We start from the raw sequence: 26,365 nt of genomic DNA on the forward strand, positions 1-26,365 counted from the left end.
TGCAACTCCCCAGTAATTATGATTCATTCATGAGTTTATTTTGGGTTAGATCATCGCGTAGGTTATCATTCATTTAACTACATAACCCTCCACCACCCGGCGATGGAGCCAATCAAATTAAGCAGTCGTGGCACGGATACATCAATGAATGGATTCTAATTGATTTTCCATTTAAAATAAAAAACAAGCACTTTTGTGACACTTGGCTTTGCGATGCAACTTTCTGTTTATGCCGAAATAACCAAATCAATTGGCACATTTTCCCACTTGACAACTCAATTTGATTGGCTCTGCCAGGTGGGGAGGGGGGATGATCATCAATATATTGTCTTTAACGATGATACCTACACGATGAGCCACGATGGTGAGAAGTTAACTACCTCGCCTGGTGTACAGGAGGCCGTAGGTTCGATCCCGAATCTCACGTCTGCTGCTGTATATTTTGAGTTTGCATGTCCTCTCTCTCCCCGCGGCCGTGTGGGTTTTTCTCCAGGTCCTTCGGTTTTTCCCTCCACATTTGGAATCGACATCACTCGTTTATAGTCTTGTGGTCGCTATAAATTTCCACGTGACGATAAGCCACTTTGTTGAGCTATCATTTGTGGCCAGGTCGCTTCTGAACAAGAGCAAGATAGCCGAGTGGGGCCTTACCGGGTAGTTTAATTTTCTTTATAGTTTAAGAAACGAATTATGAATTTGATATGAGCCAGGAGAATAAAGAGGGATTTTTCCAATCATTCAACAACCCCCCAATTAAATTTCGATTTAAAGCTTTCGTGACTACAGGGATTCATCATCTTGGTTCTTTCGGTAAAGTCGCGTAGAAGGGAAATAATAAAATAATAAAAATTAAACATAATAAAATAATTCTCACGATGTTTTGGTCACAACGCAAGCAGCCGTCTTCAGGTGAGGAACAGGTCTGTCGGAAAGGCAGCGTCTGAATGAACACCACCAGGCTTGGCAGCGTATATTTAAGCTGGGTTGGAAGGGGGAAGAGCGCCTTGACAAAGGAATTTGCATATCAAGAGGAATTTAGCATATTTACGGTAAATGCAGATATGGGATTAGTCACTACTTGTGGAATGCGTAGGAGGTGGGGGGGGTGGGTTCACCACATGTGAAGTTCGTTATCATTTGTGCAGGATTAATGACATTCTAATTATGGACGGGTGGAATTGTAAGTTCTTGATTTTAAATGTCATTCTTGGGATTGGCTCAGCCCATCATACCTCCTGCGCCAAACCAGGAAAATATCAATTGGTACCGTTTTGTGGTATCTCAACAGAATTGCGGATAACCTGGCCCCGACCATGGTAACGTGGAGTGTCCACCTACTGGTCCTGGAGGCCTGTGACAGTGATGAGCGCCACTCGTCACCCATTTAAAACACTTTTGTCTTTTAGGATTTTCATACGATCGCCCCGCAAGCATCTCCCGCTCGAAGCAGTCAATCATTGCAATTGATTTAACAAAAAAGAAAAACGTTATCAGTTGAACGAGCAAATCCTGAAGGTCTTGAAATAGGATGCTCTCGGAAATTTGAAAGCGCCTTTTCAGAATGCGGCTCAAAATAAAAAAGAGAATTTATTTGAAGAAGAAAAAGATCCCCGACGCGGTGAATCGTGCCGGGGGAAAACTCGGGATACGGCCGCACCGCTGAGATGTCCCGGGTTCGAGTCCGGATTTTTATCCTGCCGAGGATTTGAACTTGATTGTCGCGAGTACAGAGAATTAGTTGGTATTGTTATTATTATAGCTCGACCGAGCACACGCACGTCAAGTTAATTCCGAAACTTAATCTCTCTCTCTCCGACGACGATAACGACAGGGGTTGACGCAAATCGGAAATTCTTTAAATCGCACGGAAAGAACACCGGTCGCACGCGGGGAATACAAAATCGGATACTTGTAATAAAAATAAGAATTTTTTTACTAAAATTTGTTATTCAAAACCGAAAATCAAAGGTTGCCTTCCGCGCTTCTCCCATCGCGTTGCTCGTTGTTTTTAGGCGTGAAAATGACCAGCTAAATAGACGAATGAATGTTCCCCGCTGCGCTTGATTTTTCCCTAGCACCACGACGACCACGACCACCACGACGATGAGGCACAGACGGGTTCTGCGTCCATTTGCTTTGACGTGCCCGCGTGGGTGAGCACCGCTCCCGTTGCTAGGCGACGCGTCGCCCCTGGCAACCCGTGCGTTCGACGGCGCTGTAACTGATGCTGCGTGCATGTGTGTGTGCATGTGTGTGCGTGTGTGTGTGCGTGTGTGTGTGTGTGCGTGTGTGGGGAGCGGTAGTGTAGGGGTTTGCGCGCTGCGCTACGAACCTGGCGACCCGGGTTTGATTCCCGCTCACGGCAAACACCCAGTGACGATTATCTGAACCGGTCCTGAGCCTCCCCTAGGTTGACTCAGCCTCAAACGAGTACCTGGTGCGATGTGTAAACATTGTCGCTAGGGAGACAAAAACGGCCGGGCGTGGTGTTGGCCACCCACCCCCGAGTGTGCCGTGACGGCCTTCATAGGTGCTCGCTAACAGCACTTGCCCCAAAAGTCTGTTCGGTCTGTACGGGGGACCTTTGTCTTTGTGTGCCGGGCGCGGTTGCCGTGGCGTCTGCTCGTGCCCGCAGTCTCAAGAACCCGCAGGAGGTCCCGTGATGTAGCTGCTCACCCCGAGCTCTCATTACTCTGGTAGTGCGTTGTCTTTGAACTGTGCGCGCCTTTTGGTATCATTTGGTCGAACACCAACATGAGACTAGGCTCTAAAGAAAGCTGTCTATTTTGTATGGACCAATCAGTTTCAAAGACAATGCATAGATGATCAGAGTATTGTTTTTTTTGTTTGCATTTGACTGCAAGTATTGTGGTTAATGTAAGCATGATTCCTTGCAAAAGTTGTCAGTTTTGTTGCCAGAAAAAAAGGGGGAAACCCCCTATTAGTATAACCCGCAGGTTTTTCATCGAGGCGGCTCGACTTTGATTCCGGGCCGGTCGGCGAGCGGTCGGCGTCTCGAGTGGAGCGTGACCGATCAGCACGCGAGATAACCGGGGGGGGGGTTGTGGTGGAGGGGGGCCCGGGGATCGTGATCCTGATCGCGAAGCGCCATGTCAACGGCCTGGATCGGGGCGTGCGCATTTTGGGGGTGCATGCGGGCGTGCCCCCCCCCCCCCCCGGACGATTCCTCACGATCCGGGAGGCTCGCGATCGGTTGAAAACAATGGAGCAAATTCATTAAATTCTAGATTTGAAGCTTTCGTGACTGCAAGGATTCGTATTCTTAGGTTTTTTCGGTAAAGTCACGTAGGTAAAAAAATGTAATTAACAAAAATAAAATAAAATAACGTGTTTTTATTTTATTTTATAGGTAAAAAATGTAAATTAATAAAAACATTTTTTTATAAAAGTAAAATAAAAATACAATTAAAATTTAATTCACGATTTTAAAAAATGTGTTTGTTTTAAATAATAAAATATTTTTTGGTATAATAAGTATATTCATCTTCTTGGTTCTTTCCGACAGACCTGTTCTTCACCTGAGGACGGCTGCTTGCGTTGTGGCCGAAACGTCGTGAGAATTGTATTTTATTACGTTTTGTTATTTTATTATTTCCCATCTACGTGACTTTACCGAAAGAACCAAGAAGATGAATCCCTGCAGTCACGAAAGCTTTAAATCTAAATAAGTATATTATAACAAAAAAAACCAACGTAATTTATCCGAATAATACAACATTAAATGAATAATAAATAACAATTAAACAATTCCACCGGGCTCAATCCATGCCCCCCTTACTGTATGAATCGGAATGATAATATTTAATTACGGCTGGAGGAGGCGGAATCTGATGAGCTACAAAGCTCTTGTGCAGATGCCCAGTCGGGGCACGGGGTAAGAACGTTACAACAAACAGCAACACAAACACGACAGTAGTGTAAAGTACAATAAAGGTAAACACATCACCCAAACATGCAAAAAAACGAATCACCCAAAGCACACTGGGATATTAAGCTAATTTTCAAAGGCAACGTAGTCACAAATTATAGCTCGACAATGTGCCGCCCCCCATTATTTGAACATTTCTAGCAGCAAATTAATCCAAATAATCTCAATGCACGTTTTTAAATGTGGTGGGAAATACTGGAGGACCCGGAGAAAAAAAAATTCTACGCGACCACGGGGAGAGAGACTACGGCAAACTTCAAATATACAGCAGGCGTCAGCGTCGGGACCAAATCCCCGACCTCCTGCATATCAGGCGAGGACAATAACGCCACACCACCAGTGGCGACAGGACCGCTGGTCCACGCTCGGCAGGCCGCGTGTGCTGGGGTAAAGTGTGGGCCCTTGCGCCCCCTTCCAAGATGGAATGTTAACAGCGGGGGGCATACCACAGTACAGGGAGGCCGGCACCAGCCATGGTAATGTGGAATTTCCGCGATCGACTCGGCTGAATGAGCTCCGCTGCCATTTATTTTCCCTTGCGCGCCCCGCCACGGCAAATTAAATTCGCCCGATAAACGAGCTGTCAAAAAAGATTACGAACAAAAATCCGTGGAAACGCGGAGAACGGCGGCGAACGCATTGAAGGTCGCTAGCGGGTGAAGTTTTTTTTTTTTTTCTTCAGAACCTCGAAGAAAATCCCTCGAGAAAATTAATATGACGTGCGTGACAATGGGAATTAAGCCAGCGCTTCACCTCCGCGGCTGTAATTATTATTATTCCCCGCGCCAGAAATTAACTTCTGTCGAACGATGTGACGTCAGAAGGCTTGCGGCGTGCGTCACGGCACGGCACGGTCGTGGCCCGGGACTGCGTCAGAGCATCTCGATCCGTGTCTGTCCCGAGGCGGTGAAGCTGGGGTACAAAAATCTAAATCCAGAGAAAGAAGCAAGGGGGAGGGGAGAGGAATTACATTCTTAGGTTTTTTCGGTAAAGTCATGTAGGTAAAAAATTTTAATTAATAAAAGTAAAATAAAATAAAATTCACGACGTTTCGGAGGCAACACAAGCTTCCGTCTTCAGGTGGAACCGTCACAGCACGATAGCTCTTACTTGATACAGCTGTCGTGCTGTGACGGTTCCACCTGAAGACGGAAGCTTGTGTTGCCTCCGAAACGTCGTGAATTTTATTTTATTTTACTTTTATTAATTTAAATTTTTTACCTACGTGACTTTACCGAAAAAACCTAAGAATATGAATCCTTGCAGTCACGAAAGCTTCAAATCTAGAAGAGGAATTATAATTTCACGACGCGTCTTTCGTGTCTCGCAATATTGCAAAGAGCCATACGTAATTGAAGGAAACAAGTGTGTAGTGCATAGTAGTGTCTGGTGTAGTTGATAGTGTAGTGTTTATCTTCTTGGTTCTTTCGGTAAAGTCACGTAGAAGGAAAATAATAAAATAATAAAAATAAAACATAATAAAATTATTCTCACGACGTTTCGGCCACAACGCAAGCAGCCGTCCTCAGGTGAAGAACAGAACTGTCGAGAAGACCATTCAGACTCTGTCTTCCCGACAGACCTGTTCTTCACCTGAGGACGGCTGCTTGCGTTGTGGCCGAAACGTCGTGAGAATTATTTTATTATGTTTTATGTTTATTATTTTATTATTTCCCTTCTACGTGACTTTACCGAAAGAACCACGAAGATGAATCCCTGCAGTCACGAAAGCTTCAAATCGAAATTTAGTGTAGTGTTTAGTAGAAGATGGTGGTTAGGCTGGGGCTGTTGTATGGGGCCGAATGCTGGGGCACAATAAAGATGGGGATGGCCAAGCTATGGCAGTGACAGAGATGAGGATGTTGCGGTGGATGTTGGGTTTAACAAAGAAAGGACAGGGTGAGAATTTCAGAAAGTGAGAGGATGACTCGAGGTGGTAGAAATTTACAGAGAAGACGAGAGAGAGAAAAGGCTCCGGGTGTGGTTCGGTCGTGTTGAGAGACAGCGGGAAAATGACGTGGGTCAAAAGGTGGCGCGTGATGCAAGTGAAAGGAAATAGATGGGGAGGAAGATGTGGGGTGTTGTGGTGCGATTGGACCGTGGTGACACGGGGGGCGGAAGAGCGATGGCGCAGGACAGGGCAGCGTGGAGAAGGTTGGCATGGGCAGCGGGACACCCTCACGCGAGTGGGACAAACGCGTGGAAGGAAAAGTGGAAGGGATACAAGTATAACCCGTAAAAACAAAGTTTTTCGCTATAAATCCTTTATATGCGTGGTGGCTAGAGTCCTCTCGTCCTCTGGCTTGAGATGGCTGCCACCTATGGGTCAGATGATTGCATTGCCCCGTTAAGCAATTGGTGATTAAATATAATATTTTTGTCCTAAAAAGTGTAAAATTTTGGAGAAAAAAATTCACGAAAATAAATTGTCACGCACAACGAGTCTGTGTGCAAAATGTCAGCTCGATTGGATCACGGGAAGTCGGGTTAAAAAACGACCGAAAGATTTGCACGGTCCTAAGCAAGCAAGCAAACGAACTTAATATAAAGGATTAAAAAATTCCACTCGCAGTACAGATAACGCACAGTCAGACTGCAGGACGAGCCAACGGTTAAGAGTCGCCCTCGGTATATATGGGTGGCAGCCAATCAGACTGGAGGGTAAGTGAATGTATAACGAGAGATTTTCGGGCTGGATTTAAAAGTGCTGCCGCCAACAGGGTCAACAGTCCCTGATGTGACTGTGATAAGCCACTTGGTTGAGCTATCATTTGTGAAAAATATCTACGTAGCCCAGTGTGGGCCTTTCCTTGTATAATAAAAATTGCTCAATTTTATTATATTTGTTAACCACCTCGCCTGGTATACAGGAGGTTGTTTATTCTTTCATAGTTTTAACCTCGCCGCCCCTGCAGCCAGCGTTGTAAACGACCAATCCCCACGCGCCTCACCCGGCGACGTCATTGGTTGTTTTTGTTTCCATTTCAAGGTGAAGATTCAACGGCGCGTGATTATCAGTCACTCCGCGTGCGTGCGTGCGCACCCAGGTGTGTTTGCATACTTACATTTATTTAATTTTATGTGTACGGTAGTGGCGGTGGTTAGACCAGAGGCGAGCGTTTCAATGCTACAACCCCATGCGCGCGACGGTTGAAACGATGGTGCAAGTTTCTTAACTCCCCATCGCCTCTGCCCGCCCGCATGCCCGCCGAGCGGTATCAATGAATGCACCGCAGTGAGTCGACGATCGGTTGCTCAGGTGTGGTGATCCAACGTGAGCGGTACTCTCGCCTCTTAGGGCACCACTGTGGCGAGATGTTAACTGCCTCGCTTGGTTTACAGGAGGTCGTGGGTTCGATCCTGACCCTGACGCTTGCTGCTGTGTATTTGGAGTCTGCATGTCTCTTTCTCATCATCATCATCATCACGGTGGCTAGGAGATGTTAACTACCTCGCCTTGTTTATAGGAGGTTGTGGGTTCGATCCTGACCCTGACGCTTGCTGCTGTGTATTTGGAGTCTGCGTGTCTCGCTCTCTCATCATCATCAGGGTGGCTAAGAGATGTCAACTACCTCGCCTGGTGTACAGGAGGTCGTGGGTTCAATCCTGACCCTGATGCCTGCTTATTTTTGAAGTTTGCATGTTTCTCTCTCCAACATGGTCGCGTGGATTCTTCTCCGGTGTTTCCCTCCACATTTAGATTATTCGAATTATTTGGATGCTATAAATTTCCGCATGATAACCCACTTCGTCGAGCTATCATTTGTGACCAGGTTGCTTCTCAAAAATAAGCTAATAGCTCAGGTGGGATTTACCTGGTTAAAAACGACAAGTTTCATTTGTATTTTTTTTGGTAATTTGGTTTCCTTTCCTGATCACGGACGCTTGTGTTGCGCCCGAAACGTTGTGATTTATTTTATTTTCTACCTACGTGACTTTACCGAAAGAGCCAAAGAGTATGGATTCCTGCAGTCACGAAAGCTTCAAATCAAGATTACTTACGGTAAAGTCACGTAGATAGAAAAAAAAAAGTTGATAAAAAAAGCAATAATATTTTATTTTAATTTTATTAACTTTACCGAAATAATATATAGTCCAAAAAAATAAAATGTATTCTTTATAGAAAAATAGATAGTTCAATAGTTATTTATTTATTTTTCATGACCTTTATTTTTTTTCTTCTATCTATTATATTATATTTATTTTGTTTCATTTTTCTACCTACGTTTTTTTTACTGAAAGAACCAAGGAGTATGGATTCCTGCAGTCACGAAAGCTTCAACTCTAGATTCGTTTCCTATACTTTCCACTCATTTCGTCTTTTTGTTGCATTGTTTGTTGTCGTAACGTTCTGACCCCGTGCCCCTCCTGGACATCTATGACAAAGAGCTTTATAGCTCGTCGGATTCCTCCTGCAGTATAAATTAATATTCTGATTTGTGAATCGGGGCATTGCGTCGTTATGTTGCGGACGGCCACAGTCGCACCGCTGCAGCAGCGGCACGATAAAGTCATTTCAGGGCTGCACCTTTGAACCTTTTGCACGTGTGAAAATATCTTGCAAAATCTAAGCGTATATATTTATTTTTTCACCCGTCGAAAAAGATCGCCGGTACGTTCGAGAACGACGCGCCGCGCCACTTGCCCGTGAGCTCGGAGTTGTGATTCGTTGTACGGAAATGGGGGGTGGGGGGGGGGGGATATGCGGGGGGGACACACACACGGTGATCATGGAAGAGACGCCCAGCGAATGCAGCCTTGGCGGGGAAGCTTGCTCCATTGTCCGCTTTGTGAAGTGACGGACGAGCCAAGATGAAGGCACGTGCGCTCGCAATGGAATGGGGAATGAAGGAGAGGGAGGGACGGCAACAAAAAACCGAGGTCACATCCGAGTGGCCATTCGGCAGCTCCTGAAGGCTTCGGGAAAAGAGACCGGCCTCTGATGGTGTCTAGACAATAGACTGTCAGACCGGTCTCTGATGGGGTCTCTAGACAATAGACTGTCAGACCGGTCTCTGATGGGGTCTCTAGACAATAGACTGTCAGACCGGTCTCTGATGGGGTCTCTAGACAATAGACTGTCAGACCGGTCTCTGATGGGGTCTCTAGACAATAGACTGGCAGACCGGTCTCTGATGGGGTCTCTAGACAATAGACTGACAGACTGGTCTCTGATGGGATCTCTAGACAATAGACTGACAGACTGGTCTCTGATGGTGTCTCTAGACAATAGACCGACAGACTGGTCTCTGATGGTGTCTCTAGACAATAGACTGACAGACTGGTCTCTGATGGTGTCTCTAGACAATAGACCGACAGACTGGTCTCTGATGGGGTCTCTAGACAATAGACTGACAGACTGGTCTCTGATGGTGTCTCTAGACAATAGACCGACAGACTGGTCTCTGATGGAGTCTCTAGACAATAGACCGACAGACTGGTCTCTTATGGTGTCTCTAGACAATAGACTGACAGACTGGTCTCTGATGGTGTCTCTAGACAATAGACCGACAGACTGGTCTCTGATGGAGTCTCTAGACAATAGACCGACAGACTGGTCTCTGATGGTGTCTCTAGACAATAGACCGACAGACTGGTCTCTGATGGGGTCTCTAGACAATAGACTGACAGACCGGTCTCTGATGGTGTCTCTAGACAATAGACTGGCAGACCGGTCTCTCCTCGGCAACGTGACCTTAACGGAGCACACGCACCACTGGGTTGTCCGCTGCCTTTATTGCCTCGGCTCCACAAAGTGGCCCAGCGCTTTGTTCAAGCCGCCCGTTTACCATCCCCGTCGCCATGGCAACGGGGGGGGGGGGGGGGAAGCCGCGTGCCGCGGAGGCGCTTGCGCTGAATCCTGAAAAGGCCAAAGTGAAAACGCAAAGTTTTTCACGAAAGCCGCCGGCGATCTGCTCTGCTCTTTCTCAGAGCCGCTACCTTTTTTCTACCAGCCGACGCAGCCGTGAAGGTCTGCAGGCCCTCCTGCAGTCCGTCGCTCGATCCACTGCGGGCATCAGGAACCCTCCGCTAGAAGCCGATGTCCAAGGAAGGACCCCCCTGCCCCCCCTCCCCATTGAGAGGTTATCCTGCGAAATTAGTTTTTTTTGCACGGAAATTGTCTCAATCGGGCAGGTGAATTTGTCCATACTTTAAAGTCGCAAAATAAAATTTTTGTTGCGGCGGCCATCTTTGATCCAAACGCCTGCCACTCTTAAAAAATAAGACAAGGAGGACCCCCTCTCTTCCCCTCCCTTTTCATGTTCTTCTCCTACAGGGGTGTCAGAGCTTAGCAAGACCACCAGGGGCTTGTAGAGTTTATTGAAACGGTTGATTGAAACGTGCGGGTTTCGACGGGTCTCCATTGCATTGTAGTCCGCGACGTTGTGGGTCGTGCTGTTGTCCAACCCCCTTTCACATCCTCTGCGGTGTCTGCCTCAAGCGTTTTGTTCATACAAAAAATACCCACGGTCTAACCTCACGGGCAGCTGAAACCGGGATTCTAACCGAGGATCTCGGTGGATGGAGCCGGGTCGGTGTCTCTGACCCTTGACCCACACGGCCGCCCCCCCCCCCGCCCCCAGTAATGCACAGTGTTTTAACCTGGCCCTAGTGCGTTCCCTGTGTACGTACGCGTTGACATCGGCCTGACTCGGCGCCAGCCAGCCCGCCCGCCAGCCCGCCAGCGCGCGCCAAGTGCACGCAACACTCTCCCTCCAACTCTCCCCCCCCCTCCTTCGCGCGAGCATGGCGCTTGTTAACCTCACGACCCTCCCTTAAAACTCTTCATTCTTCGGATGCTTGGGGGGGAGCGCGGGGTCACGCCGGGGTCATTGCTTGACAAGGATTGGCCTTACATCGACGGAGAAGGTGTCTACCACCATTGTGGTAACTGAACATCGCCCCCCCCCTACACACCCCACCACCCCACCCCCCCGCAACATTTTCGCCAACAATCACGTTCGTTTTCTTTTCTTTTTTTTAAATCCGCTTTATTTCCCCCTCTTCGACCAAGCGGCGTAACATGCTGACTCGCTCGCACGACGATACCTAACGCCGTACGGCAGCAGCAGCAGCGACGCGCGGACGATGGCCGGCCCTGTACTGATTCCGGGAGCCAGTGGTCTCGTGGAATTAGCGTACGGCATTTCCACCCCTTTATTCCCGAAACTCGCCTTCCGCGATTTTGGCGATCCGCGGATCGCGTACGGAACGCTTGCACGACTGCTGCATCGAGAGATAGAGAGAGGGGTAGGTGATGAGAGATTAAGTGGTGAGAGAGAGAGAGCTATTTAAGTATTTATTTCAGGTAATTCATACAAAAATGACGTGTTCGGAGGCCAATATCATTATCCGCGAAATTTGCTATTCACAAGCGTTTAACTCACGAATAACGAGGAAATGCTGTAATGTTAGCGCACATGTGGTTTTGCCGGTAGGACAGACAACCTGGCACTTTTGACGACAGAGTTAGCAAATACGCTTGCACGCGGCCTCCATAATCTAAGCAATTCCACGGTAGTTTGACTTTTAACTACCTCGCCTGGTATGCGGAAGGTCGTGGGTTCAATCCCGATCCTGGTGCCCGTATATTTGGAGTTTGCATTTTCTTCAGCTCCTCCGGTTTTCCCCTCCACGTTTAGAGTCGACGTGCGTTGAGAGTATTTGGCTGCTAAAAATGTCCACGTGATGATGAGCTCAACTTTGATGAGGCTATCATTTGTGGCCAAGCTGCTTCTGACAAAAGAGTTACATAGCTCAGTGGGCCTTACCTGGGAAATTTTTATTTTATTTTTAATATTCAAAGACAGCTGCTGGGCCAGCGGAGCAAGTGTAGGGAAAATAAGTAATATAAAACAAGAATTAAACACGCTTTAATGAAATGTACTAGTAATGGAAGAACTCCACGACTCCAGGAAGTGGCCCCGAAGCTTGCCGTAACGTAAGGGACCGTGGCCAATTACAGCCAACGTCAGTTGAGCGTGGACAATTAGACCCAAGCCGGAAACATAACATGTAAAAAATAATGTTTAAAAATATTTTATTAAAAAGTTTTAATGATAGAATATAGTGTTGGCATCGGTATGACATAAGTATACCAAGTTTGCAGTCGATACCACATTGGGAAGTGGGTTAAAATTGAGTTACAAGATTTGAGGATACAACAGACAGAGCGTGAGTTAATAGAAAGCGTGTAATAGCTAAAAAAATAATCCACAAAGAGCATCGCAGAACTTGGAGAGACAAACCAGATTCATGGAGGAACATTGGAGGATGTGTCTTGCCCTGATGGCTGCTGACCGTCAGCTTCCCTACCGGCCAACTAAATACGTCGATGAATCAGAATCAGGATTTAAAAAAAAAAATTTAGACTCGAGGAGGAATCCGATAAGCTGTGAGGCTCTTTCTTCACAGGTCGGTTTGCGGTGGTCGGCAAAGTCACAACAACAAACGGTACAGAAACACGATAGCAGTGTAAAGTATACGAAAACAAATCACAAAATATTGAAATGAACTTAATTTTTTTGGGAAGGGGGGGTGGGGGCCGAGGGGGAGTGGGAAACCGTGGATATCGATGATGATGCTATTGATGGGCATCAATTTAAGTCGCGTGCCTTCGGAAAGTGACCGTCTTTTTTAGGGAATCGTGAATTTCCCGTTGCCCTCGCGAGAGATTCTCGCTGCTCGCGTGCACACGCCGCCGCCGCCACCACCGCCACCGCCACCACCACCGCCATCGCCACCACCACCGCCACCAATGCCGCCACCACCGCCACCACCACCACCGCTACCCCCGCCGCCACCACCGCCACCATCGCCGTCCTACATTTTCAACCGGTTCTCGATTCCTGTAACGTGTGAAGCTCGGACCAAGACTCACCGGTTGTATCGTGCCCTGTGCGACCGTGATCCTGACCAAGATCTGCCCCGTGCAGCAGACATCTGTCACCGTCGCTGGACGCACATGAAATATGAAGCCTAACAGGCCGATTTGATCGCTTCCTGCTGAAATAAATACGATCTATCAAATTTCCATCACTGAGTCCATTAACCGGCAACTGAGAACCAGCGAGTGCTCGTTTGAATGGGGGCAGTGCTTTGAGTTATTTTTTCTTTCAAATGCATCGGCGAAAAAAGTCCATCTGGTAATCTACAGAAACATTTTTTTTGGAGTCGGTGCAGGGGCAGGTTTGCTCCTTAATATCTAAGGCCCCAGGCTGCAGCCTTTAAAGCCCCCCGCGTTAATCCGACCACGGGCGCAGTTAGGGGAGTGGGGTTCATTGTGTCCGTTATCAGCGGCTCCGCTAATGCTGCGTGACGCGCAAAGTAGGGCGGCGGAAAGCGCCAGTGTGCGCGCGTGCGCGTCGTGTGTGTCTGGTGTGTGTGTGTGTGTGCCACTTTTCAGATTAGCGGCAAACTCGACTTGATCCACCTACCTGCCTTGCCGCGTTCTCGCATCGATGAACGGTGCTCGCCAGATTAATTGCGCCCGCCGGCGCTGGGGTGAAGTTGCGCGTCTCGCGACCGACGGACCGTCGACGGCTCGGCGCGCGTTATCACCGGACGCGAAGCCGCCGGTCGCCATCGAAACCGGGCGGCGCTCGTCCGGTTCGAGGATGGCGCGGGGTCTTCGTCCCAGTCAACGCGGGGGGGGGGGGGGGGCCTGGGATATACGGGAAGCCTGCTCTCTGTTACCCAGAGTGCAGCGGGAGGGAGGCAGGGAGGGATGGAGGCAGGGAGGGAGGCAGGGAGGGAGGGAGGGAGGGAGGGAGGGAGGGAGGGAGGGAGGCAGGGAGGGAGGGAGGCAGGGAGGGAGGCAGGGAGGGAGGCAGGGAGGCAGGGATGGAGGCAGGCAGGGAGGGATGCAGGGAGGGAGGCAGGGAGGCAGGCAGGGAGGCAGGGAGGGAGGGAGGCAGGCAGGCAGGGAGGGAGGGAGGCAGGGATGGAGGGAGGCAGGGAGGCAGGCAGGGAGGCAGGGAGGGAGGCAGGCAGGCAGGGGGGAGGGAGGCAGGGATGGAGGCAGGGAGGGAGGGAGGGAGGCAGGGAGGCAGGCAGGGAGGGAGGGAGGCAGGGAGGCAGGGAGGCAGGGAGGCAGGCAGGGAGGCAGGGAGGCAGGGAGGCAGGGAGGCAGAGAGGGAGGGAGGCAGGGAGGCAGGGAGGGAGGCAGGGAGGGAGGCAGGGAGGGAGGCAGGGATGGAGGCAGGGAGGGAGGCAGGGATGGAGGCAGGGAGGCAGGGATGGAGGCAGGGAGGCAGGGAGGGAGGGAGGCAGGGAGGGACGCAGGGATGAAGGCAGGGAGGCAGGCAGGGAGGGAGGGAGGGAGGCAGGGAGGGAGGGAGGCAGGGAGGCAGGCAGGGAGGGAGGCAGGGATGGAGGCAGGGAGGGAGGCAGGGAGGGAGGGAGGCAGGCATGGAGGGAGGCAGGGAGGGAGAGAGGTCAGGATGGAGTTGAGGGGTAGGGAGAGAGAGAGGGAGGCGGTAGGGGAGGCGGTGGGCGTTCTGATGAGTGGAAGGGAGCGCGCTTATCGTGAGCTATTTGTGACGCCGTCGGCAGAATGGGCCGAGTGGCCGGAGGGGTGGCGCTGAGGCTTGCGGCGGACACTTTTCGTCCGGGTGCCCTGCGGGAAGAGAAAAATCAAGTTTGGCAAAGTCGGTGACGAGCCGGGTCAAGGGGCGCCGCCGAATTGCGGGGCGTGCGTGCGCGCTTCGCGATGTTCGCAGTAAACGTATCGTCGGCGATGCTGTGGATGAACGGAAAGAATTGTCCGCCCCAGACCGGGTCGCGGTGTGTCGGAACCGGCCACTTTAAGACCTCCTCTTGCAGGTATAATACAACGTGTTTTATTCTCAGTAAAAAAAAATATTTTAAAAAATAGTTTTAGTTTACGACTGCGCGTGAGATTTTCGCGGTTTGCGCCGCGCCAGCCCTCCGACCCGTTTTTTGGTTTCGGCACGATGTCCGACGTTTCGCTGCACTTGCCTTGGGGCGGGTGTGGGGGGGTGGATAGCTTCTTCTGGGCTTTGAAGTGACCACGTCACGCCGGACGGACATCGCGCGTTGTACAATCGGACAAGACGGCGGAGAGCCGTAGGTTTGTTTTGTGCGAGTCTCGAAATGTGTCCTCATTTGGGTAGCGTTTGAATGTATACGTGTGTGTTTGTGCGTTGAACTTCTTTCGCACCATACGTAGATCACCGCGCCAATCGGAGGTGCGAGGGGAGCGGAAGGTCAACGAATTAAACGCAACATCACACAGTTTTAAATAAATCAATTTAACACGTAGACTTTCGCGACCAATATTATTCATAATATGGGTTTTTGGGTCAGATCGCGTTATTTAGAAATGTGTCGTAACCCTCCACCACCCGACACGGCCAAACAGTAAAAAATGTGTCACGTTTTTCAAAGGACAAAATAAATTCACTTCTTTAGCCCACCGGTGTGTTGAAGAGAGAATCAACAGCATTTTAAAATTTTAGTACGACGTTTCGCTGATAACTACAATCAGCCTCATCGGGCGAGAATGGTGAAGCTCTCCTGTTGCTTCCGGTCTTAAATAGAGCAGCAGCATCAGGGTGACGTCATCATTTAATTCAATTCAATCTGGTGCAGTGATTCGAGGTAAGTGCGGCCTGGAAGCGTATTATTAAATAAATACAATTACATATAAAGGAAACAAATACCAATGAATAACAATTGAATGATTACCAATCTATATAATTACCATACCCTCCCCCTCCTTGCCTCGAATCACTGCACCAGATTTAACTTAATTAAATGATGACGTCACCCTGCTGCTGCTGCTGCTCTATTTAAGACCTGATGCCAGATTTGGAATCGGCACCCCAAAATTACCTTAAAACCGTTGGAATACCTTATGCCAGAAAAAGTGTGTTGACCAGTGTAATTAGATTTCGATGTAAAGCTTTCGTGACTGCAGGGATTCATCTTCTTGGTTCTTTCGGTAAAGTCACGTAGAAGGGAAGTAATAAAATAATAAAAATAAAACATAATACAATTATTCTCACGACGTTTCGGCCACAACGCAAGCAGCCGTGCTCAGGTGAAATTAGACCAAGTGGTTAGAGCCGCGTGGGTTGGATGTTGTGGGGGTCGGGCGGGGGGGGGCGGGAGTCACGTGACAAAGATAAAGCGTTCGCCGTGAAAAACCAAACCCGTTGGAGCGTGCGGTAAGTGTGCATCAGTGGCCGCTCACGTGCCCCCTCACGGCTACGACCCCCACGGGGAGGGGGTGGACATTCCACATTGCCATGGAATTTCCACATTTCAAGTTCAAGTTCATTTATTAGATGTAGCCCTGTGAGCCATTCGGCTCTTGAATCGGGTGCAAGCGCAACAAACAAAAAACAAAAACACGAACACTAAACATCTTAAAGTGACTATGTGACTGAGTGCAAACAGAACATCCAAGAAAAGACAGCAAAATATTACAGAAAATAACACCGTACACCAACGCTGTGTGCAAAAATCCCAGTGGGATGCAAGTCAAACAACAACAACAACATTTGCTTGCGGCACCACCGCCGCAGCGCCACGCGGAAGATTCCACGCCCCGAGCGGTGGCGGCTTGCCACGGCGCCGGCCTTGGTGGGCGCTGGTCGCTAACGGCGCTTTGCCCCCCCACCCCCCCAAACCAGTCTGTTGGCGGCGGTGGATGTGACGCCTTTGGTCCGTGCGTGTGCAGGGAAGCGCGGCGAGTGGTCCTGCACAAGGCCTCCTCGGGGCTCGGCTTCAACATCGTCGGGGGCGAGGACGGGGAGGGAATCTTTGTCTCCTTCATCCTCGCCGGCGGCCCGGCGGACCTCAGCGGGGAGCTGCGGCGAGGCGATCAGATCCTCTCGGTAAGTCTCGCCGCTCGCCCCGCCCCGCACCAGAGGTCGCAACCGGGTACCCGATACCCGTACCCTACCCGATACCCGGCTACCCGTACCCGGCCGGGTGCGGGTACGGGTAGCCGTTTGCGACCCTGGTTGTGGCCGGGTACGGGTACGGGTAGACTGTGAGTCACTGGTGAGTAACCGTTTGTCACTCATTTCCCAACGTCTTGTCTCTTCTCACAATTCAAGTTCCTAGAATCAACCCACCCGCGCCTGCAACATGGCTTCATCCCAGAGGTCGCAACCGGGTACCCGATACCCATACCCTACCCGATACCCGGCTACCCGTACCCGGCCGGGTACGGGTACCCGTTTGCGACCCTGGTGCGGCCGGGTACGGGTAAGGAATCAAAACCCGTTTGCGACCTCTGCCCCACCCCCGCCAACCCCTCCTCGCACATCGTTGCGGGCAAAACCCGAGATTTGTTTCTGGCCAACGCCAGTGGTTCAGGAGCCCCCGGCGTGTAATAATAACACTGGTCAACACACTTTTTCTGGCATAAGGTATTCCAACGGTTTTTAAGGTAATTTTGGGGTGCCGATTCCAAATCTGGCATCAGTTTTTGTCCATCACATCAGGTTTTTGAGATATCAAATATTGCATTTTCAATAAAAACTGCTCAAGAAAAATATTAAATAAATGTGGATATCTACATAGAATGATATTATAAACACACTATCCTAAAAATACAGCACCATATTTTAACACTAAAGCAGTCACTGACTCGCAACAACTTGCAATCATAAGTGACAGAGTTAATTTCGGGTAACACCAATGAAAATGGGGTATGCCGATAGCATAAAAATTAGATGTGACAGAGCAAATCTGAGATCAGATGTGGAATCGGCACCCTGAAATTAGTCTAGAACAGCTGCAAAAGTCCAGGCCAGAAAAAAATGTTTTTTTTGTTGACCAGTGTAAGAGGGCGGCCGGGATAGCACTTCTGTTGAGCGATAGGGGGTAGGCCCGGTGTCACCTCTGATCCACCTAGGCCACAACTCAGACGCGTTTTGGCCGGACGCGCAAATAAATGCCACGAACGTTGGTAAGGCTCTCCGAGTATACGGCAAAGAGTGCCGCGATACAATTGATTTGCCCCTCGGTCGGTCTCTGTCTGTCTCGGGGTGGGCACCGGGCAGGGAGCGATGGCGCAGCGGTTAGCGAACCGGGCGACCCGAGTTCGATTCCCGCTCATGGCCAACACCACCAGTGACGGTTATCTGAACCGATCATGGGACTCTCGTTGAGTACTTGGTGCGGTCTGTTAACATCGCCACTAGGGCGACAAAGGTGTGCTGTGTTGGCCTTCATAGGTGCTGTGCTCAAACAACGCTGTCCCCAACAGTCGATGAAACGCTATATGGGGGATTTTTGTGGCCACCACCACGCCTGGCCACCTTTGTATCCCTCGTGGAAACGCGTGGATACAGGGCTGAAATAGCTCCACGTACAGTATGTTTGCCCGGTTCCCTGCCTTTCCATGCAGCCTATATGTCTGTCCGCTGGCCAGCGTATCATTCACGCATGTGTCCAATGCATGCAATCATTCATTCATGGCTGTCCGTATTTCCGAAGTCAATAATTGAGTTTCTTGAATTTTATACATCTTTTTGTTGTGCCCGAGGCTGTCAGCTCTCATCAGATTCACCGGCAGCACGTCTGCCAACTGACCCCAATTCATCCTGAACACTTCCCCCGATCCCATCTGATCTCAGAAGCCAAGCAAGGATTTTTGAGCCTGGCTAGTAATTGGATCTGAGACCACCAGGGGTCGTGGGTTCGATCCCGACCCTGACGCCTGCTGCTGTATATTTGGAGTTTGCGTGTCTCTCTCATCATCATCATCATCATCACGGTGGCTATGAGATGTTAACTACCTCGCCTGGTATGCAGTAGGGCGTGGGTTCGATCCTGACCCTGATGCCTGCTGCTGTATATTTGGAGTTTGCGTGTCTCTGTCATCATCATCATGGTTCCTAGGAGATGTTAACTGCCTCGCCGAGTATGCAGGAGGGACGTGGGTTCGATCCCGACCCTGACGCCTGCTGTATATTTGGAGTTTGCGTGTCTCACTCTCATCATCATCACGGTGGCTCAGAGATGTCAACTACCTCGCCTGGTATGCAGGAGGTCGTGGGTTCGATCCCCACCCTGACGATGCCTGTTGTATATTTGGAGTTTGCGTGTCTCACTCTCATCATCATCACGGTGGCTAGGAGATGTCAACTACCTCGCCTGGTATGCAGGAGGGCGTGGGTTCGATCCCGACCCTTTTGCCTGCTGTATATTTGGAGTTTCCGTGTCTCTGTCATCATCATCACGGTGGCTAGGAGATGTTAACTGCCTCACCGAGTATTTAGGAGGTCGTGGGTTCGATCCCCACCCTGACGATGCCTGTTGTATATTTGGAGTTTGCGTGTCTCTCCTCTCTTCCTGTCAGTAGCGTGGATTTTACTCCGGGTCCTCCGGTTCTTCCCCCACCACATTTAGAGTAAACGTCACGCGTTTAGTGCATTTGGCTGCTATGAATGTCCACGTGATGATAAGCACGTTTCGTTGAACTATCGATATGTGTGCCAGGTCGTTTCTCAAAAATGAGCTCTGCATAGCTCAGTGGTGCCTTCCTTACCTGGTGAAATTGAAAACAGTTTCGGTTTAAATTGCGGCTGCTAAAACGTGAGAAGAAACACGTAGGCGAGTGATGTGTCTTTACCGTTTCTATTCTCTGCGGGAAAACGGGGGTCCGAATCACGGAGGCACGGTATCCAGGAACTCGTTGGGACATTGCGAAAGCGGTGGGGTGGGGGGCAGGGGTGGGGGGGGGGGGCAACGCCTGTATTTGACTCGGATTTCCTTTTTGCAATAATGCGCTCGTGCTGAGTTGCCTCTTACCGGGGGGCTTGAGTGAATCCTGATTGATGGATCGAGAGGCCACGGGGGAGGGCGGTAATTTTTTGTTATCCATTCACGTTGAAACGCTCCGATAAAATCGTGCGCGCATAAGCGCGTTGTTGCGTGTTGTTGCGTGTTGTTGCGTGTTGTGACGTGTTGTGACGTGTTGTCGCGTCATCGCGATATCGCGATGTAAGAGACTGATTTTGGGGTGAGGGGGACTAGGCGGATCGTTGTGTCGTGCGTCGTCGTACGGCGAGAGACGGCGACCGACGCGCTCGCCTTCATCCAGCAGTGGATCGATCGCGGTTTTCACGATGACGACCATTGCAGGCATTGCGAGCTTTGCCGCGCGGCGATAATTCCCTTTTTAAAATCCTTTATATTAAGTTCGCTTGCTTGCTTGCTTAGGACCGTGCAAATCTTTCGGTCGTTTTTTAACCCACTTCCCGTGATCCAATCGAGCTGACATTTTGCACACAGACTCGTTGTGCGTGACAATTAATGTTCGTGAAAATTTTTTTTCAAAATTTTACACTTTTTAGGACAAAAATATTATATTTAATTACCAATTGTTTAATGGTTCCATGCAATCATCTGACCCATAGGGTGCAGCCATCTCAAGCCAGAGGACGAGAGGACTCTAGCCGCCACGCATATAAAGGATTTATAGTGAAAAACTTTGTTTTTACGGGTTATACTTATTAGGGATTGATTTCCGTCACTCTTAATTACATCGGCGTGGGGAATTTTGGTGGAATCGTTGGCACGCAGTGTTGTTGTGTTGTCTGCCCCAATTTTTTTTTTTAATCCACGGACCCACAGTTGGCGATTGTTGAAATGAAATCAGGATTGTAGCAGTGGGGAGGGGGGGGGGGTCCTGCATTGGACAGGTTACGGGGCTTTGACGTAAGAAGGGAATGGCACGTGTCGGCAGAGCCTCCGAGTTGTTTCCGTGTACAAATTGACGATGTCACGGAAGCAACGGAGCGAAGAGCGAATGGGGGGAGGAGGGGGGTTCTTTTGAATTTCGTTTTTTTGGGTTAGATCGTGTAAATACAAATGTGTCCTTAAACCCGCCTCCACCCGACACAGCCAATTAGTAAGGTTTGTCACGTTACTTGCACAGCGCACCGGCGTGTTGGAGAGCAAAGCCACAACATTTACAATCCGAGTACTAGATATTGTGGATTTGCGCACGCACGGATTCTGGTACGGTTTACGGGCGCCGTTTGTCTTCAGAAGTATTTCATTAGCAGTAAGGAAGACGGGACTTGGTCGGAATGAGAGGCAGAGACCGTGCGGTTTGCATGCCTTCGATCATTTTTAAATCCTTTATATTAAGTTCGCTTGCTTGCTTGCGTGCTTGCGTGCTTGCTTGCTTACGACCGTGCAAATCTTTCGGTCGTTTTTTAACCCACTTCCCGTGATCCAATCGAGCTGACATTTTGCACACAGACTCGTTGTGTGAGACAATTAATGTTCAAAAAATTCAAAAATTTTACATTGTTTAGGGAAAACAAATTAAATATTTAATTACCAATTGCTTAATACTGGCAGACAATCATCTGACCCATAGGTGGCAGCCATCTCAAGCCAGAGGACGAGAAGACTCTAGCCGCCACGCATATAAAGGATTTATAGTGAAAAACTTTGTTTTTACGGGTTTACTTGTTATATTTTTATCATTATATATTTCCCCCCCTTCCCCTGCTGGTGGGCATTCCCAAGTTTTGTACAATGCTCAGAGCACTGTAGCCGGGTTTTGATTGGGGGGCGCGGGTTCACCGATTATCAACATAACTTCATGCGAACGTTTGTTTTTGCTTGCTCCGATCGGATGAACCTTCTGAGAATCTCGATTTAAAGCTTTCGCGACTGCAGGGATTCATCTTCTTGGTTCTTTCGGTAAAGTCACGTAGAAGGGAAATAATAAAATAATAAAAATAAAACATAATAAAATAATTCTCACGACGTTTCGGCCACAACGCAAGCAGCCGTCCTCAGGTGAAGAATGAAACACCACCAAGCTTGGTGAAAACCAGGTCTGTCGAGGCGACAGCGTCTGAATGAAACAGCACACGTGCTTGGAGCATATATATAAGCTGGGTTTAGTTTTATTGTCCTTTCCCCCGCACCTCCAATTAGCACAAGAAGTGCAACATACACACGTACATCAGATTCAGCTACCGGTGTTTGCCAGCGGTGTTGCGCCTCGTGACCGGGAATTGAACCTGGAGCCGGGATGTTGTAGGGAAAGTGCGCACAGTCCACTGCTTCACCGCCCGATGCAATGCAACGTTCAACCATTAGCATCGCCGTTTGTGCTCGGCAGAGAAGTAGGGCATCGACATGGCAACGGCATTTTGAGTCAATTTCTAATTAGGTCAGGACCTTTCTAAATGTGTCATGGGTCAATTTCTAATTAGGTCAGGACCTTTCGAATTGTCTAATTGATCACGGGAAGAAAAAAATTGGGCCACCAGAAAGTTTGACTGCGTCCATGCCGCCGTTAATCTTGGAGCGCCATGGTGGCAAGATGTTAACTAACTCGCCTGGTATGCAGGAGGTCGTGGGTTCGATCCCAACCCTGACCAATGCCTGCTGTATATTTTGATTCTAGATTTGAAGCTTTCGTGACTGCAAGGATTCATATTCTTAGGTTTTTTCGGTAAAGTCACGTAGGTAAAAAAATTTAAATTAATAAAAGTAAAATAAAAATCACGACGTTTTGGAGGCAACACAAGCTTCCGTCTTCAGGTGGAACCGTCACAGCACGATAGCTGTATCAAGAAATATCAAGTAATACAGCTATCGTGCTGTGACTACTATACTATACACTACACTACTATACACTATACACTACTATACACTACACTATACACTAGTGCTGTACTAGTGACGAATTGGCCACGTTCTGTTTACGTGACAACCCTTACTAGTGGGCTGTGTTGGGTGGTGGCGGGTTTTAACGGCACATTTATATATTTACGCGATCTAACCCAAAAACCTCTATTGTGGATGATATTGGTCACGAAAGCCTGCTACGTGTTAAACTCGTTGAATTGTGCTCGGCAAACCGTGAAAATTTGAAGCACATCGCATATTCATCGCTTAGTTTTTAATGAAATACTCAAACATTTTGGTGTTTTTTCCCCCTTCATTTTAGTAACAAAACTGTGCATGTGTATGGTTTAGGGGGCAAATGTAATTGAATTCTGCAATTACAGCATAGCATGTGGTTGGTTTCGCTTTATTTACGTGGGGTCAAAGGTGATGTCCATTCGGCGTAATTATCGGCGAGCAAACGTTTGCCTTGCCGTTCAATTCAAATGTACGCCAGTTATCCAATACGTTAATTCAAGGCTGCCTGTTTAGATAATATATCGGGGATGGGCTAAGCTTGTGCCAAAGCCATGTCATATGTAAAATAAAAATAAATAAAATAAAAATAACGACGTTTCGGAGGCAACACAAGCTTCCGTCTTCAGGTGGAACCGTCACAGCACGACAGCTCTATACAGCTATCATGAAGACGGAAGCTTGTGTTGCCTCCGTAACGTCGTGACTTTTATTTAATTTTGATTTTACTTTCATCAATTTAAATGTTTTACCTACGTGACTTTACCGAAAAAACCTAAGAATATGAATCCTTGCAGTCACGAAAGCTTCAAATCTAGAACCATGTTATATGCGTACCAGTGTCCCCATATAACCCATACGAGGCTGTGGGGGGGGGGTGGAAATCCTGTTCGGCGAGCACCTATTAACGCCGGCACTGCGTGCGAAGGGTCGGTGAGGTCGGAGCCATTCCCGGCCGCCTTTGTCTCCCCAACACTGTCGCGTTTAACAAGCGTCCGTGCCAGGTACCCAATTTAAACGCCGAGTCAACCTTGGGAAGGCCGCAGCCTGCTGCTCCCCCCCCCTGCCCCCACAGTTCGTTCCAGTTAATTGCTTGGCCGTGAATCGAACTCTTAATGCAGCAAGTTCGTTCGTAAGCGCGGTGCACCGATCATCACCACGCCAACGCGTAGTATGCGGAAGGTCGGGGTTTTGATGCCGACCCTGACGCCTGCTGCACATTTGGAGTTTGCGTGTTCTGCCCGTGGTCGCGTGGATTTCTACTCGGGGTCCACGTTTAGAAGCATGCATCGAGATTTATTCTTGATACGGTGTCCCCCTAGGGTCGAGTACAAACGTAACGGCTCCAGGAGATGCTGCTCTTGTGATGATTCTTTCTTGACGCGTTCGCTTGACGGGCGAAGACCCCGACTCCAGCCAGCAGCCCTGAGCCTCTCCTCTCGACCACCTTTTATCCCCCAGCGTGGCCATCTCACTTGACCCTTGCCAACGCCCCTTTCTCTCGAATCCTCTCGCTCGCTCTCGATCCCTGATCTTCACCCGTCCCCTTCTGTCACTTGACCACAGCCCCCCTATTCCCGATCCTTCTCGTAGACCCCCAGATCAAGGCGCTCTGCCCCCTCCAACCCAGCTTAAATATACGCTGCCAAGCCTGGTGGCGTTTCATTCAGACAGCTGTCTTTCCGACAGACCCGGTCTTCACCTGAGGACGGCTGCTTGCGTTGTGGCCGAAACGTCGTGAGAATTATTTTATTATGTTTATTTTTATTAATTTATTATTTCCCTTCTACGTGACTTTACCGAAAGAACCAAGAAGATGACCCCCAGATCGTTCGCCCTGTCTGTCCCTTGACCCGTCATTACCCATTGTGGCCCCCTAGTCTCTTCCCATGCTAATTCCCCTGTCGGTACCCCGCTGTGACCGCTAGTCCCCTGGACTGTCTTTACACAAATAAATCCGTACCGTGGCCAACGTTTGATCTTGGGTCCGCTCCGTGTCCCGTTGCCTCTTTTTGGCCTTGCGTATCGACCCCTGCCACCCTCCCAACCCCTCGCGAGCAATCCGTTTCCCGCAAACACACCGTGTGGGTCAAAGCGTCCGACTCTCTCGCGGCGGATGTCAGGGGTGAGCCGTACGGGGCAGTGCGGCAAGCACAGGTTGCGTTTCGGCCCATCCGTTCGTATCGGAATCTTTATTTAGACCGGAGGAATCTGATGAGCTTATGAAGCTTTTTCCACCGCCCCTACCCTCCCCCCTCAACTGTGTTCATAGGATTACTCCAGGGCTACGTGTTGTTGTTGTTGTTGTTCAGGAGACGTCGGTCGGTTGGTCGTTGAACTCGGGCCGCTGGGTTCGTAGCGCGACGCGTTCAACACCTCTACGCTCCTGTTGTATGTATTTGCATGTTATGTGTATGTGTGTATGTACATACGTTGTGTGCATGTATGTTACATATGGGTTAAGTGCGCGCTGCGTTACGAATCCAGCGACCCGGGTTCGATTCCCGCTCACGGCCACCAACACCCAGTGACGATTATCTGAACCGGTCCTGGGCCTCCCCTAGGTCGACTCAGCCTCAAATGAGTACCTGGTGCTGTGTATAAACATCGCCACTGGGGAGACAAAGGCGGCCGGGCGTGGTGTTGGCTACCCACCCCTTCGTGTGCTGTATCGGCCTTCATAGGCGCTCGCTAACAGCACTTGCCCCTACAGTCTGTGAAGGCTACACAACGGCACCTTTGTTCTTGTCTTTTGTATGTTGAACTTCTTTCGCACCGTACGTAGCCAACAGCGCTACGTACGCTGCAGAATGGCCATTCGCCTCCATGTGATGAAGCATAGAAGTGCAATACAACAATGAATTTTGCTGCCCACATTATATCCCCCGCAGCCTTACGTGTGCGTGTGTACGTTGAACTTATGTCGCACCGTACGTAGCCTACCGCGCTAATCGGAGGTGCGGGGGGGAAGGCCAACAATCGGTTCTAAAGAAATGAGGTTTTAATCGAGACGATGATTTAAAAGTCGTGTGTAAGCTCCCGGCGGCTTCCTAACGGCGGAAGTGAAGAGAGCGTTCCAGACGGCCGCAGAAGCGCGTCTGAAAGCGCCGCTCGATGCGGTGACCATCATCTTCGTTCGATGATGGTCAGCAGCCAAAAGCCGCTGCTGGTGCTGCGAATATCGGCGGAGTCTTGTTCCACCCTCGGTAGAGGTGTAAATATGCAAACGCACATTTCAAGCCAATAGAAACGCGGTTTAAAAAAGATATATTTTGTCGTTCTTTTGCTTAGGTGCTGCCTTCTCGTGTCTGTGTGGGGTTTGTTTATAACCCACCGGGGGCAATTCTCAGCGCCTTAACTCGCTGCTACGAAGCCCCAGTGTCAACATATCACCCGCGTGGACTTTGCCGTGACCCCTTGCACCTGGTTTGAACCTGTTTGTGAATTCTGACCCCCTTTCTTATACTTACGGAAGGCAGTGGTGCAAGTCGTTGTTTGCTTTTCCTGTTCTCAAAAATCTTAAAACGTTGCCTATTTTTTTACAGTTCCCTTCCACTTGTTTGTGGAGGTGACACAGGCCCAGTGGTAAACGCCTCATTTAAAAATACAGTTTGGCTTTTGTGAAGTCATTGGTGACTGTTGTGAGACCATTAACTGATAACTCTCAAGAACGCGGTTTAATCACAGTCCAGTCTACCCGAGTCTATGGGTTTCTGTGTAAGGCTACGGGTTTCTAAGAGAGTCTATGGGTCTCTTTGTAAA

At 49.3% G+C, this 26,365-nt stretch overlaps 1 protein-coding gene across 8 annotated transcripts in view; it reads left to right on the plus strand.

The window, feature by feature from the left end:
* LOC133357261 (disks large homolog 2-like) overlaps positions 1-26,365 on the plus strand; it is a 466,648-nt gene that overhangs the window by 275,226 nt on the left and 165,057 nt on the right. For all 8 annotated transcript variants that reach the window (XM_061575118.1, XM_061575120.1, XM_061575121.1 and 5 more), the window contains exon 10: positions 16,656-16,812. In XM_061575118.1, the coding sequence (XP_061431102.1) occupies positions 16,656-16,812 (157 nt within the window). The remainder of the gene's footprint in view (positions 1-16,655; positions 16,813-26,365) is intronic.

Source organism: Lethenteron reissneri, chromosome 57, assembly GCF_015708825.2.
Source record: "Lethenteron reissneri isolate LAM-NWPU_2019-01 chromosome 57, ASM1570882v1, whole genome shotgun sequence".
Taxonomy (NCBI): domain Eukaryota; kingdom Metazoa; phylum Chordata; class Hyperoartia; order Petromyzontiformes; family Petromyzontidae; genus Lethenteron; species Lethenteron reissneri.